This window comes from Propithecus coquereli, unplaced genomic scaffold (assembly GCF_000956105.1).
Source record: "Propithecus coquereli isolate 6110/MARCELLA unplaced genomic scaffold, Pcoq_1.0 Scaffold9, whole genome shotgun sequence".
Lineage (NCBI taxonomy): Eukaryota > Metazoa > Chordata > Mammalia > Primates > Indriidae > Propithecus > Propithecus coquereli.
The window spans coordinates 3,923,571-3,936,294 of NW_012155284.1; the positions used below are offsets into that span (position 1 = coordinate 3,923,571).

Genomic DNA, 12,724 nt, shown 5'->3' on the forward strand with positions numbered 1-12,724 from the left:
CCACAATTGAATTCAATTCTGACACCAACTCCTGGAGTTAGTGTAGACTCCACAGGTTAAGGGATCAGTCCCACAATACTGCTCCCACTTCAGACACCAGTCTCGAGTCTCAGGAGCCACCCATACTTCTGACCAACTGGCTATGATTTTAAGCATTCCCACAACCTTCTCCTCAGTTTCAATAATTCACTAGAATGACTCACAGAACTGAGGAAAACACTTTACTTACGTTTACTGGCTTATTATAAAAGATACTACTCAGGAGCATCCACATGGAAGAGATGCCTAGCACAAAATGTCGGGGAGAAGAGTGTGGTGCAGAGCTACTACACCGTTTCCAGGCACACCATCTTCCTAGAACATAAATATTTCACCAACACAGAAGCTCTCTGAATCCCATCCTTAGGGGTTTTTATGGAGGTTTCATTATGTAGGCACCATTGATTATATCATTGATGGCTGAACTCAATATCCGGCCCTTCTCCACTCCCTGGAGGTTGGAGTAGGGAGTGGGACTGAAAGTTCTAACTTTCTAATCACATAGTTGGTTTTTCTGGCAACCATCTCCCATCCTAAAGTCATCTAGGATCGCTCTCCTCCACAAAAGAGCCACCTCATTAGCATACAAAAGATAATGAATTCCAAATGTTTTAGGAATTCTGTGCAGGAACTGGGGACAAAGACCAAATATTTATTTTTTATCGTATCACAGTGTTCTTGTCATAAATCAATTCACCCTAGAGATAGGGGTTTATTTCTAGACTCTAAATTCTATTTCATTCATCTATGTCTATTCTTATGCCAGTACTACACTGTCTTAATTACTGTAGGTTTGTAGTAACTTCGGAAATCAGGAAGTGTAAAACCTCCAACTTTGCTCTTTTTCAAGATTGTTTTAGCTATTCTGGGTCCCTTAAATTTCCATATAAATTTTAGGACCAGCTGGTCAATTTCTGCAAAGAAGTCAGCTGAGATTTTGATAGGGACTGCCTTGAATCTGTGGATCGACTTGAGGAGTATTGCCATCTTAGCAATGTTAAGTCTTCTGATTCATGAACATGGGATACCTTTCCATTTATTTAGATCTTTTGAAATTTCTTCCAACAATGGTTTGTAGTTTTCAGAGCATATGTTTTGCACTTCTTTTGTTAATTTTTTCCTAAGTAGTTTATTCTTTGTGATATTGCAATTGGCTTTTAGTAATAGAAAGTAAAGATCACGGACTATGAGCCATGTTCTGAGCTGTGAACAAGTGACAGTGTCACTGATCTCATGTGGGATACCTAATAACTAATTGCCCAGGAAATTAGGAAGGTGCTCCCATTAGAACACCAGTTACTTATTATCTAGGAATTGTATCTACTTGCATGGGTCTGATGTCAAACTCCTGCTCTGATTGTTCTGGTTAATTTTTCCAAGTTGTAGATATTGGGAGGTGGATGGAGAAGATGACAGGTGGAGGAGGGAGGTGGGCAAAGTGCCTCACTCTCTGACAGGTTTTGGTCTAAACCAGAAAAACCTTCCCATGACCTAAAAGTCAAGGTTTCTAAGACATTTCTTATGTAAAATGATGGAATACCCACACTGGCTGCCCCTCTTGGCCTCCATCAGTGTATCCATCCCATGGTTCTGGAGGCCAATGGTTCTCCTATCTGGGTGAGCAGCAGAATCATCTGAGGAGCATGTTAAAAAGCAGCATCTCAATCATGTGGTTAGTCACTTGCACATTTTTTATCCTCCTGTACCTCTTATCCATGAAATTCCTATTGTCATTAGAACCCATGTAGCTTAGTTTGCTTGAGCTGCCATAACAAAATGCCATAGACTGGGTGACTTAAACAATAGAAATTTGTTTTATCACAGTTCTGGAGACTGGAAGTCTGATATCAGGATGCCAGCATGTTTGAGTTCTGCGGAAGGTTCTTCTTCTGGCTTGCAGATGGTCGCCTTCTCCCTGTGTGCTCACGTGGCCTTTCCTTGTTGTGTATGCGTGTAGAGAGAGACAGCAAACTCTCTAGTGTTTCTTCATAGAAGGGCAGTGATCCTGTCATGAGAATTTCACCCTCATGACCTCATCTAGCTCTAATTAACTCCTGCAGGCCCCATCTCCAAATACCATGACATTGGAGGTTAGGGATTCAACAGATGAATTTGGGGTGGAGTGGGGACACAAACATTCAGTCCATAGTATCATGAAAGATGTGTTGAATTGGAAAACAAACAAACAAACAAACATTTCCAGACCCCACTCCTATAGATTCCAATTCAGTGGTCTGGAGAGGGGCCCAGGAATCTGTGCTTCAATATTGTCTGTAATTTTGGTACCACCAGTCCAGGGAATAGGCATTTGCAAACTGTCTACATATGTACCAGTGCTCATTTACCTTACTCATAGAATATCCTTAATCAAAGCTATTTTACTTTGGACATTTGTTTTGTCACAATTGTAACAAGTTTTTCTGCTTCTAGGTGATTAAGGCAATGCCCCAAAAATGTTTTATGAATTGTATTGGATTGAATCTGATTTTCTTGATTTAGAATAGGTTATAAACAGCAAGTTTAAAGAGAATAGAGTGCTCTAAGATGTAACATCTGATAGTTTAACAGAGTTATCATAAAAAGCAGACACAAACACTCAAAAAGCATAGCAGCCTGAGGTCATTCGGAAGAATCTGGTTCTTCAGATTAATGCTAAAGATAGAAGAACCTAATTCTGCTATTGGTCATATTAGGGCCCAATAGCCACCATGTATTGCTTGCCTACTATGTGCCGTGCAGTGTACTAAATGCTTTTAAATGCCATGACAATTAATTCTCCACCAACACCATAAAGAAAGTGTACATATGAGAAGACTGAAGCTCAGGGTGGTTATATGACTTGCCCAAGGTCACACAGCTAACAGTGGCAGAACAGGAATCATACCCAGGTCCATGCTGTTATACTTTTAGCTTCTAAGCCAGGGGTTCTTAAGAGATGTTTTGTAACACTCAATTGTATGGCATTTGACATATAGATTGTTAATGGTTAGAGGGCTGGTTTCTAAAAGATTTACTTTTTAAAAATAAATTAGATTTGATTCAGGATCCCCCCCAAATCCCTCCCAAATAACCACACTCAGCCTCATTTGTTTGCTCATGTGCATCATTGAAAGGGAAAGAACATGGCGTTGTAGCAGCTGGACCACAGGAAACCAAAGTACCACCTTGGCTCTGCCCTGGGAGTCTGTCAAAGATGTAAATAGTACAGTATCTGCATGTGTGTCATGTCTGAACAAAGACTGATAACCAGTGAAGATAGTGAAGTCCAGTAGCAAGGAGTGTACTTTGTGTCAGATGACCAAATGTGTATCCTGCATCTGGTCTTTATTGCTGTGTGACCCATTTACCCATGTGTGGGTTGATTTTCTCATTGGTAAAATGGACTTGCTAGAAAATAAATCAGCTCGTACATGGTAGATGGAAACAATACCTGGTAAATAGTAAGCACTTGATTAATGTCAGTAAAACTTTATAAGGCTTCAATTCTTGTAAACAGTATCTATAACTCTCAAACATGGTAACTGTTCTATATATTTCAACATTGGGCCTGGTTAAGTGAATGTGCTAACTTTAATAAACATTTTAAGTATATACTTAATAATTTCTCCTGTTTTTTTGAAATTTAGAGAGGTTGGTTGTAGATCATTTGAATGACCCATGTTTCTTTTTTAAACTGCCCAGGCAAGTATAAATTGTTGCCTTTTTTTCTTCCTTGAGAAATATTATTATAACAAATTTAGGCATTCATTTTTATAAAATAGTAAAACTGGTGTCTTGTTGTAGGAAAATGAGTTAACATTTCTAGCCTTTGTAAAGTTCCTCCCATGCTCTTAGAACCTGCGATCCTGAGTTTCTGTGTCTTGATATCTGCTATGTAGCCCCTTTTCTTGGTTCTCACCCCATGACTCCTGGCTCATTCGATTCCTCAGAAACTTCTCTTGACTTAAACCACAATGAACCCACCATGAAGGCCTTTGTTAGACAAGAGTGAGTGGAACTGCACGTGGCCAATGTAAAACTGTAACCCCTTCCATTCTGCCTGATATCAAAAACCCTTTATTTGACACAATTATGTTCTTGCTTTTAAAGCATCGTCTTATGGAAATAGAAAACAAGCCCACCTTCCCCACCAAGTGACCCATTAGTTGCAAAACACAGGGGCCTGCGTTCCTTTCTACCTCCTCCCTGTGAGTCCCCAGTGAGGGACTCTTTGCCTAAATGCTTCTAAAATAACGGCTCAAGTTCCTTGCACAGAGATCATTGCCTAAGGGGATCAGAACTAACTTGAGTCTGAGAAGAGGTGGACAGACACTCTACACATGTTTCTCCCACAAGGTCTCCTAAAAGGATAATCGTAGCCCAAGAGGGCCGGTAGGTACCAATCATATCTGCCTGTTTGCTTCCTCCCCTTAACCTCTCATTTTCTTAAAGAGAAAATCCTTACCAGCTAGAAATCAAGGACCATTGAGCCTTTTCCCAATAAGGAGCTATTTTGCAGGTATGCCTCTCTTGAAACTGCAGAAACAAACTAGCTATCAAGTCAGGCACATTTAACTTGGATGCTAAATGTGTCATTTTTAAGGAAAAAGTTGATAGCATAGAGATTATGTTACTTGTGTGTTCTGAATAGCACAGAACACTCCAACTTTGGGGCCCTGTAAAATGTTTGGTCATGTTTCATTATTTGAAAACAACATGTGTTAGTAACAGGTGACCTGTCTCTGTATTTGAAAGATATGGCATAATCCACGCTGGTGGGGTAGGGAAATATCTCAGTGACTGGATCCTGCATGGAGAACCTCCTTTCGACCTGATAGAATTAGATCCTAATCGCTATGGCAAATGGACGACAACTCAGTACACGGAGGCCAAAGCAAGAGAATCGTATGGATTCAACAATGCTGGTAAGGTGCAAATTTGCTGTTGTCTACGAAGTGTTGACAGATTTGATTTGACTTGTAGCATCTCTGACTTTAGATGCTCTTTATTCTATTCGTTGAGATGAGGGTGGTTAGGGACTATAAAAAGCATTGTGCCTCTAAGACACCACAAGGAATACATGTGAATGTATGTATTTAACGTGTGAAGTCTATCACTGGTTTTAAATTCTAACTATATTTCTACTTTACTCTTTGATGATCAATATAGGTGACAGCTTTGTTTTTTACACAAATTTTATATATATATATTATTAATATTATGCTTCTGGATTTTAAGTGCTGTATTTTGCATTTTCTGAATTTCATCAAAATATTTTATTATTTGGGTTATGTGCTATTTAACATACCAATTTTCCTTTTTCAGTTGGTTATCCTAAGGAAGAACGGTTTGCCGGGAGGCCGACTCAGCGAGTCAGTGGGCTCTACAAAATCCTGGAGTCTAAGTGTTCCATGGGGTTCCACTCGGGCTGGGAGCAACCACACTGGTTCTACAAGCCAGGCCAGGACACTCAGTACAGGTAAGTGAATGACTGAACCTGCCTGCGGGTCTGACTGAGGGATGAAACAGTAGGACAGCACAAGTGCCGGTTCCCCCTTCCACCCCATCGCTCCACCCCATTCCGAGGAGCATTGAGCCTTTTCTACAAAAATTATTTTCTGGTATTGGAGTCATTATTCTAGCCCACATGACACTGGTCCACATCTAGGACCCATGTGGCCCTTAGAATCTCATAACTAGCCCGGGTGAAGCCTCTTCCACTTGGCATTTACCAGAAGCTCAGAGGAACCTTCTACCCCACTCCCCTTCCAAATGCCCACAGGGATCCAGTTGGCTCCTAAAGGTTTGCTGTGGTTTAGGATGTTTGGTCTAACCACGTAGTATACAACCACAAAGTGAAAAGTACCTAGAGTTTTGGATTTTCTATTCATCATGAAATAGCTCAAAACAACTGCTTTTAAAGTGTGTGCACTGAGCCATGCAAATTATATGTACAGTTGATAAATTAGGGGAAAAGATCATTTGCATAGCATTTCAGATTAAGCTAAAACAAAGTGTGTCATGGAAAGGGTTTTCTGAATTCCTGTAAACTGCTATATGCCACTGTTGCGCTTGGGATTAATAGTAATTATATATTTTTTCTCATGAGAATCTACAATCCAAGAGAACACAAATTGCAAATATGTCAGTTAAGTTACCTTTATTTTTGAGCTGTCATTTTGCTTATTTAAACAGGTTTTTGGGGTTTGTTTTCTTTTTTTCCTTTCCTTTTTTTTTTTTGTTTTTTGAGACAAAGTCTTGCTCTGTCACCTGGGCTAGAGTGCAGTGGCGTCAGCCTAGCTCACAGCAACCTTAAACTCCTGGGCTCAACCAATCCTCCTGCCACAGCCTCTAGAGTAGGTGGGACTACAGGCGTGTGCCACTATGCTGGGCTAATTTTTCTATTTTTAGAAATTCACTTGGGTTCTACAAAATTCTGGAGTCTAAGTGTCACTCAGGCTGGTCTCAAATTCCTAACCTCAAGCAATCCTCCCGCCTTGGCCTCTCAGAGTGCTAGCATTGCAGGCGTGAGCCACTGCACCTGGCCTTAACCAGGTTTTGATGACTTTTTAAAGACCAGATCTAAATGGTACAAAGTGTAGTAGAGGGCCAGTTGTTGAATGAATTTGGGCTCTACAGGCAGCCAATCTAGATTATTTGGTGGCCAAATGTTTGTTTGGTCTTTCCTAAATGACTCTGATAAATACCAGCTTCATTCTTCACTTTGTGCTATTTGGATCTGGCCCAAGTTTCTTTCACCATTTTAATAATTAAACTACTGAAAGCTTATTTTGCAGACTTAGCATCTTGCTCTAAAGTTAAAATACTGCATTAGAAGTCCACATCATAAAGTAGAAAGGACCCTTAGCAATGAGTCAGGAGACCTTTGTTCCTGGCCCAGCATGTTATTAACTAATGCAAAGGCCTTGGAAGTCACTCTGTGTCTTTTCTGTGAAAAATGAAGATATTGGACCAGATCCTTACTTGCCCCAGGTGTGAACCAAGAGCATGGGCATTGCCTGGGTGCCTGTTAGAATGCAGACTATGGGGTCCCCCCCTCAGACCTACTGCATCCAGACTTTAACAAGTGCGAGTGATTCGTATTCCCACTAATGTTTGAGAAGCACTGGATTAAATAGCTCCACCACCCAGATATTCTGATTTCATTAGGCCCAACCACTAATATTTTTTAAACGCTCCCCAGGTGATTCTAATATGCAACCAAGGTAGAAAACTATCAGACTGGCTGACTTCTAAACTCTCTTCCAGATCTGGGAGACCACATGCTCTATCTTGTTTTCTAGTTAATTCATACTTCATTCCCTATAAAATAGGTCAAAGGAATAGACGAGTAACTTTAAACGGTCAGATTCCAACATACATACACGTATACTCTGCAGAACAGAATTTTAGGTTGCATGTTGTCTTCCCTAGTGGGATTTTCCAGATGAGTAGAGTTTATTAAAATATCCTTATTCTGTAATTTTTAAAAAATAAATGACAGTTTTAGGACACTAAACGTTGTGTTTCAGGCCAAGTTTTCGCCGCACAAACTGGTTTGAGCCGGTGGGCTCTGAATATAAACAGGTTATGCAAAGAGTAGGGGTGATTGACCTGTCCCCGTTTGGCAAGTTTAACATCAAAGGCCGAGATTCCATTAGATTGTTGGACCGTCTCTTTGCAAATGTCATTCCAAAGGTAAATAGCCTTGTTAGGGATACAAGGTCCAGGATTCTGACCTATTTAATTCTCCATCCTCTCATTTTTTCCCCACAAACCAATACGTTATTTTAGTTCACCTAATGATTTCTGTGTGAATGCTAGAACTCTTCAACTGACCAAAAGTACAGAAGCTAATTTTCAAATTTAAATTTTTGTTAAGTGAATTATCATCCAAAGACCTTATGACTTTGCTTAATTGTATCAATGGGAACTTAAAATTGACTGTGATTAAATGAAGTGTAATTTTTATGACAAATAATTTTAAATGATTGTTTGAGAACTTCAAATTAATTTTGGATTTAGGTTTATACGTAGTTCATACAATTGAGAAAAATGATAAGAGTCAGATGATTTTTATTATTAACACCCACATTTTTATTTAAATGTGTGTTAAAAGGACACATAAGATTTTTATTTCATCCTATGGTAAATTTAAATTTCTTTGTGTAGGTTGGTTTTACAAATATAAGTCACATGTTAACACCAAAAGGTCAAGTATATGCTGAGTTGACTGTTTCTCACCAGTTTCCTGGGGAGTTTCTGTTAATAACTGGTTCTGGATCAGAACTTCATGATCTTAGGTAAGTGCACACCAAGTAAGAAAATTTTGTACATATTTTATATTGACTCAATCTTACACTGAGTTTTTCTTTTACCAGTACTTGAAAGTACACCTTTAATTATTCTTAAACATGGTCATTTCAAATAAACTTCATGTCTTTTATAGGAAAATATTCGAAGTGAGGGCCCCCGCCCCCACCATGGTAGTCTATCTATAGGGTTGACTGGTTCTAATAATATTAACTCCTATTTATTAGGCATAATCAATGTGCCAGTATCCCTTTCAGATATATTATAATACCTCAATTAATTCTCCTAATATTTTGCAATATATGTGTTATTCCCATTTTCAGATGAGGAAACTGACGTTTGGATTAAAGTAACTTGCTCAAGCCAGTCTTTTTGATTCTGTTGCCCACATTTGGTCCACTTCAGTAAGCTGCCTCCCTGAGTTATCTTCTCCCTTTGTGATGCTTTGTGCTTTCTGGCCCATAGCTGGATCTAAATCGTTGACCTGTCAAGTAGAGCCTTGGCATGAATCTTCAGTCTACTAAAGTCATTAGTTTAATATTCCAAAAATGTTAAGAATATTATTATTTAATAAATGTCTCACTCTAACAGATTCTCACCTTAGTTGTAAAGTGATGCAAATTATATGCTCCAATCCAAGATGTATTGGGGGCCATCTTCATAGCTTAGCCCTGTGTAAATCCAGATGAACATTTTGTGATAGACTTACATAGCTCTTGGGACTGTTCAATAGATTATAAACCAGCCCTATAGCTGGGTTCCAATAACTCATCAAGACTTAGAAATTGAAACTAGAGTTTTTATCTTTTCCTTTTGATTGACAGAGCAATTATGTGTCTGGCGGCAGGCACATTATTAACCTTCAGCAACACAAGTGTGCCTCCTGTGTACAGGCATTAAAGAAAATTTGGATTTAAATTAATTTTTTGAAGATTGACTCATTAGTTTAAATACAATAGGTCTGTCACTATTTAAAAGAACTGTGTGGCAAAGCTCATTTAAATGGAAGGATCCTTCTGTACTGTGTAAAATTATCCCCAAATTTATAAGTGGCTGATTTAAAGAGAATCACTTTCAACATCTCAGACAGTTGGATTCCTCAGCTTTAAAAATCAGGTGATTTTATGAAATAACACTATGGGGACTTTCTGATAATTCTAGACACAAATCATGTCTTCAGAGAAATAATGTTACCAAAATGCATTATTCAAGCAATATTTAACACAATGTTTTTGACTCAAATACAGATGGATTGAAGAAGAAGCAGTCAAAGGTGGATATGATGTTGAAATTAAAAACATAACTGATGAGCTTGGTGTCCTTGGAGTTGCAGGGCCACATGCAAGAAAGGTCCTTCAGAAACTGACCTCTGAAGATCTTAGTGATGATGTTTTCAAGTTTCTTCAAACCAAATCCTTAAAGGTTTCCAACATTCCTGTCACTGCTATTAGGATATCTTACACTGGTAAGAATTGGAAAACAACCTAGAGTAAGTCTCTGAAATGTAAAAGGAGATGCTACCAGAAATGTGTGTGCGTGTACACGCGCGCGCACACACACACACACACACACACACACTCACTTTTGTTCGTGTGTCTTTGAAGGAAGATTTCTTCCACCCAACTCTACAACAAGTCTATCTATTCACTTCTAGTCTGGAGAGTGGCTCCACACATTCCAGTTGTTGCCCGGTCCCATAGCTGCCTACCATCTGGAAGGGCAGATAAGAAAGTAGGAAGAGGGTGGCTGTTGGAAGAGGTGGCACACTCAGGCCAGTAGACTCTATCTGAGAACATTCGAGCTGGTCTCCTGGAAATAGAATTTCCCACAGAGACCATCACGAATGTATCAAGCACCTCTCCTAGAGCATTGCCAGTGATCCATTTTCCTTCCAGACTGTAAGTTCACTAGGAAGTCTTCAACTAGCACCTAACCTTGCTCATAGTAGGTATTTGATACAGAAAAGAACGAATGCACTTCAGTTCCCCAGTGGTGCTCTGGGCTCACTTCCAGCTTCCTGTAGACCTTCTTGTCCCTTCATAGGAGGAGTACTTCCTGCCCAAGGAAGTAATTGCTCAATTACATGTTGCTCCTATTCTGGTGGCATCACATAAAAACACATCACCATGAACCCTTGACCTTGGGGAACAAGAAGAACACATAGTATTAAAGACCAAAGCTCTTCCCTGGGCTTCCACTCTACCTGTCCCCTGCCCTTCTTCTACCCAACCGTGACATATTGGTGACCAGAATAAAAAATAAGTAGGACTGCTTGGGTTGGTTTCATTTCTTTTGATTTCTGCCTACAGCTCTAATGGTGAATGAAATGACCAAATAGGGAAGAAATGGAGAGTAGGGGAGTCAGAGACTATGGCTGTCCCACATGAAGGCAATTTGAATAATTCTCAGTTGACTATATTTTTAAACTTTGTGATTCTTAGGCAGGGGTTGGGATTGGGGTTATCTAAACTTTGTACACCTTATGTTGATAAACTATGCCATGGTAATTATTTACCTAACATCATTGTCCCTGAAAATAGTCAAGCTTCATTATGAAGTTGGGGTCAAGGCTGGAGATTAACTCTTGCGTTACAGTCTTTCTGTGTCCTGCAAAGAGGTGTCCTACATACCCTCTGTGTGGGAGTCAGGATTGGACAGAAATGCATCTGTGATTGCAACTTTTTATGAACTGGTCTTTTAAAAATGGACAATGTCTATGTTGCATAAGTGGAATTTCTCCTGCTTCTATGTGGTTTAGCTAATGCACGTTAGACCTAGTGATCATTGTTCTTACTCTGGTGTGGCACCTGTGGATTTATTTCAGGTGAGCTGGGTTGGGAGCTGTACCACAGAAGAGAAGATTCTGCAGCACTTTATGACGTTATCATGAATGCAGGCCAGGAGGAGGGAATTGACAATTTTGGAACATATGCCCTGAATGTCTTAAGACTGGAGAAAGCTTTCAGAGCCTGGGGGTCAGAGGTTTGAAATGCTAGCATCTTCATTAAAATTTTATGTTTATTGTAACTGCTTTTTGCATAAGGGCTAGTTTTAACTGCATTAAATTGGCTCTGGCTGTAAAAGAAATTACATATTATTAGATAACTTTATTAGGGGAAGAGGTTTTTCTCCTCAATTTCCCAATTGCAAGTTCATTGAAATTCTGACATAATGTCTATTTCTGCCTTAATTCCTCCTGATTAGTGGTAAGCCCTGGATGTCTCTGCCTGTGGGGAGCCCGCCTATCCCACAGAATTTGAGTAGCACTTTTCACACTCTCTCCTCCTCCTCTGTCAGTTGTCCATCCTCATTTTCTTCTTACCTTGCACCTTTTGGTGAATTAACATTTCTTTCTGAGGGGCAGGAATGATGGATGGTCTAGGCTTCCTCCACCATTAATAATGGCAACTAATAACATCAACCACAGAATCAAATAAAAAAAAATAATTGTAACTATGAGTTTCTATTTGTATAGTGCCTTAACCATTTACACATTTTCATATGCATGATTTCATTTACCTTCTTGACTACCCCTATTCTATACATGATCACACTAAGAGTCAGAGAACAACTTGGTCCAGATCACATATAACAGTAAGTGGCCCAACTGTGGTTCAAACTCTGTTCTCCTATTTTATCTCCAATGTGACAGGCTATCTCTGGACCCATTAACTTTTTAAGATTCAGTAGTTGTTTCCCTGGGAGACATTGAGGCCTGAGAGGTGAGAAAACAGATTGTGGTAAAGATGGACTCAGAGTGGGGACTCTGGTTTGAATTTATCCTCCACCACATACCAGCTATCTGGCCTAGCCCTCCAGAACCTCTGTTTGCTTTTCTATAAAACGGAATATTTATCCTACAGAATTATCGTAGATATCAGAAATAGCCTATGAAGTGCCAAGTACATAATAAAATGAATTTAACTGGAGGGCACAGCATATTTGAAAGCCCAGGCAGGAACCCCTGGGCACTTAGACTATGGGCAGAAGCAAGTGGGCTTTGCAGGGGAGCGGCAGCCTACTGCAGCCCTCGGGCAAGGTCTGCATGAGAGGTGCTCTACTAGGGGCATCTGACCTGCAGCTGGGGCCTGGGCTGAGGCTACCTGCAGGGAGAGAAACAGAGGACAGCTCTGTCCCCACACTCTCAGAGGAGTGAGGCAGCAAGCAGATTTCTCAGCCTTCCTCTCCCTGCGTCTTCCTCTGGAGAACTTTTCTCCTTCGCTGGCCCCTCCGATTTCCTGGCAGTGCCACAGCGCCCTCTAGTGTTGTTATGGAAATCAATCTTCTGCGCTTTTTATTAATACATATTTTTTTTTCGTTGAAGAAATTCTGAAACTTTGAGCAGATAAAAAATAATTTTAGGGTAGTTCAAATTGATTAGGAAATATGAGAG

At 39.9% G+C, this 12,724-nt stretch overlaps 1 protein-coding gene across 1 annotated transcript in view; it reads left to right on the plus strand.

Moving 5' to 3' along the window:
* The window catches only part of DMGDH (dimethylglycine dehydrogenase), an 86,211-nt gene that overhangs the window by 50,066 nt on the left and 23,421 nt on the right, over positions 1 to 12,724 (plus strand). The window contains 6 exon segments of the mRNA XM_012664481.1: positions 4,774 to 4,943; positions 5,344 to 5,497; positions 7,551 to 7,716; positions 8,191 to 8,321; positions 9,579 to 9,796; positions 11,156 to 11,306. Of these exon segments, the coding sequence (XP_012519935.1) occupies positions 4,774 to 4,943; positions 5,344 to 5,497; positions 7,551 to 7,716; positions 8,191 to 8,321; positions 9,579 to 9,796; positions 11,156 to 11,306 (990 nt within the window).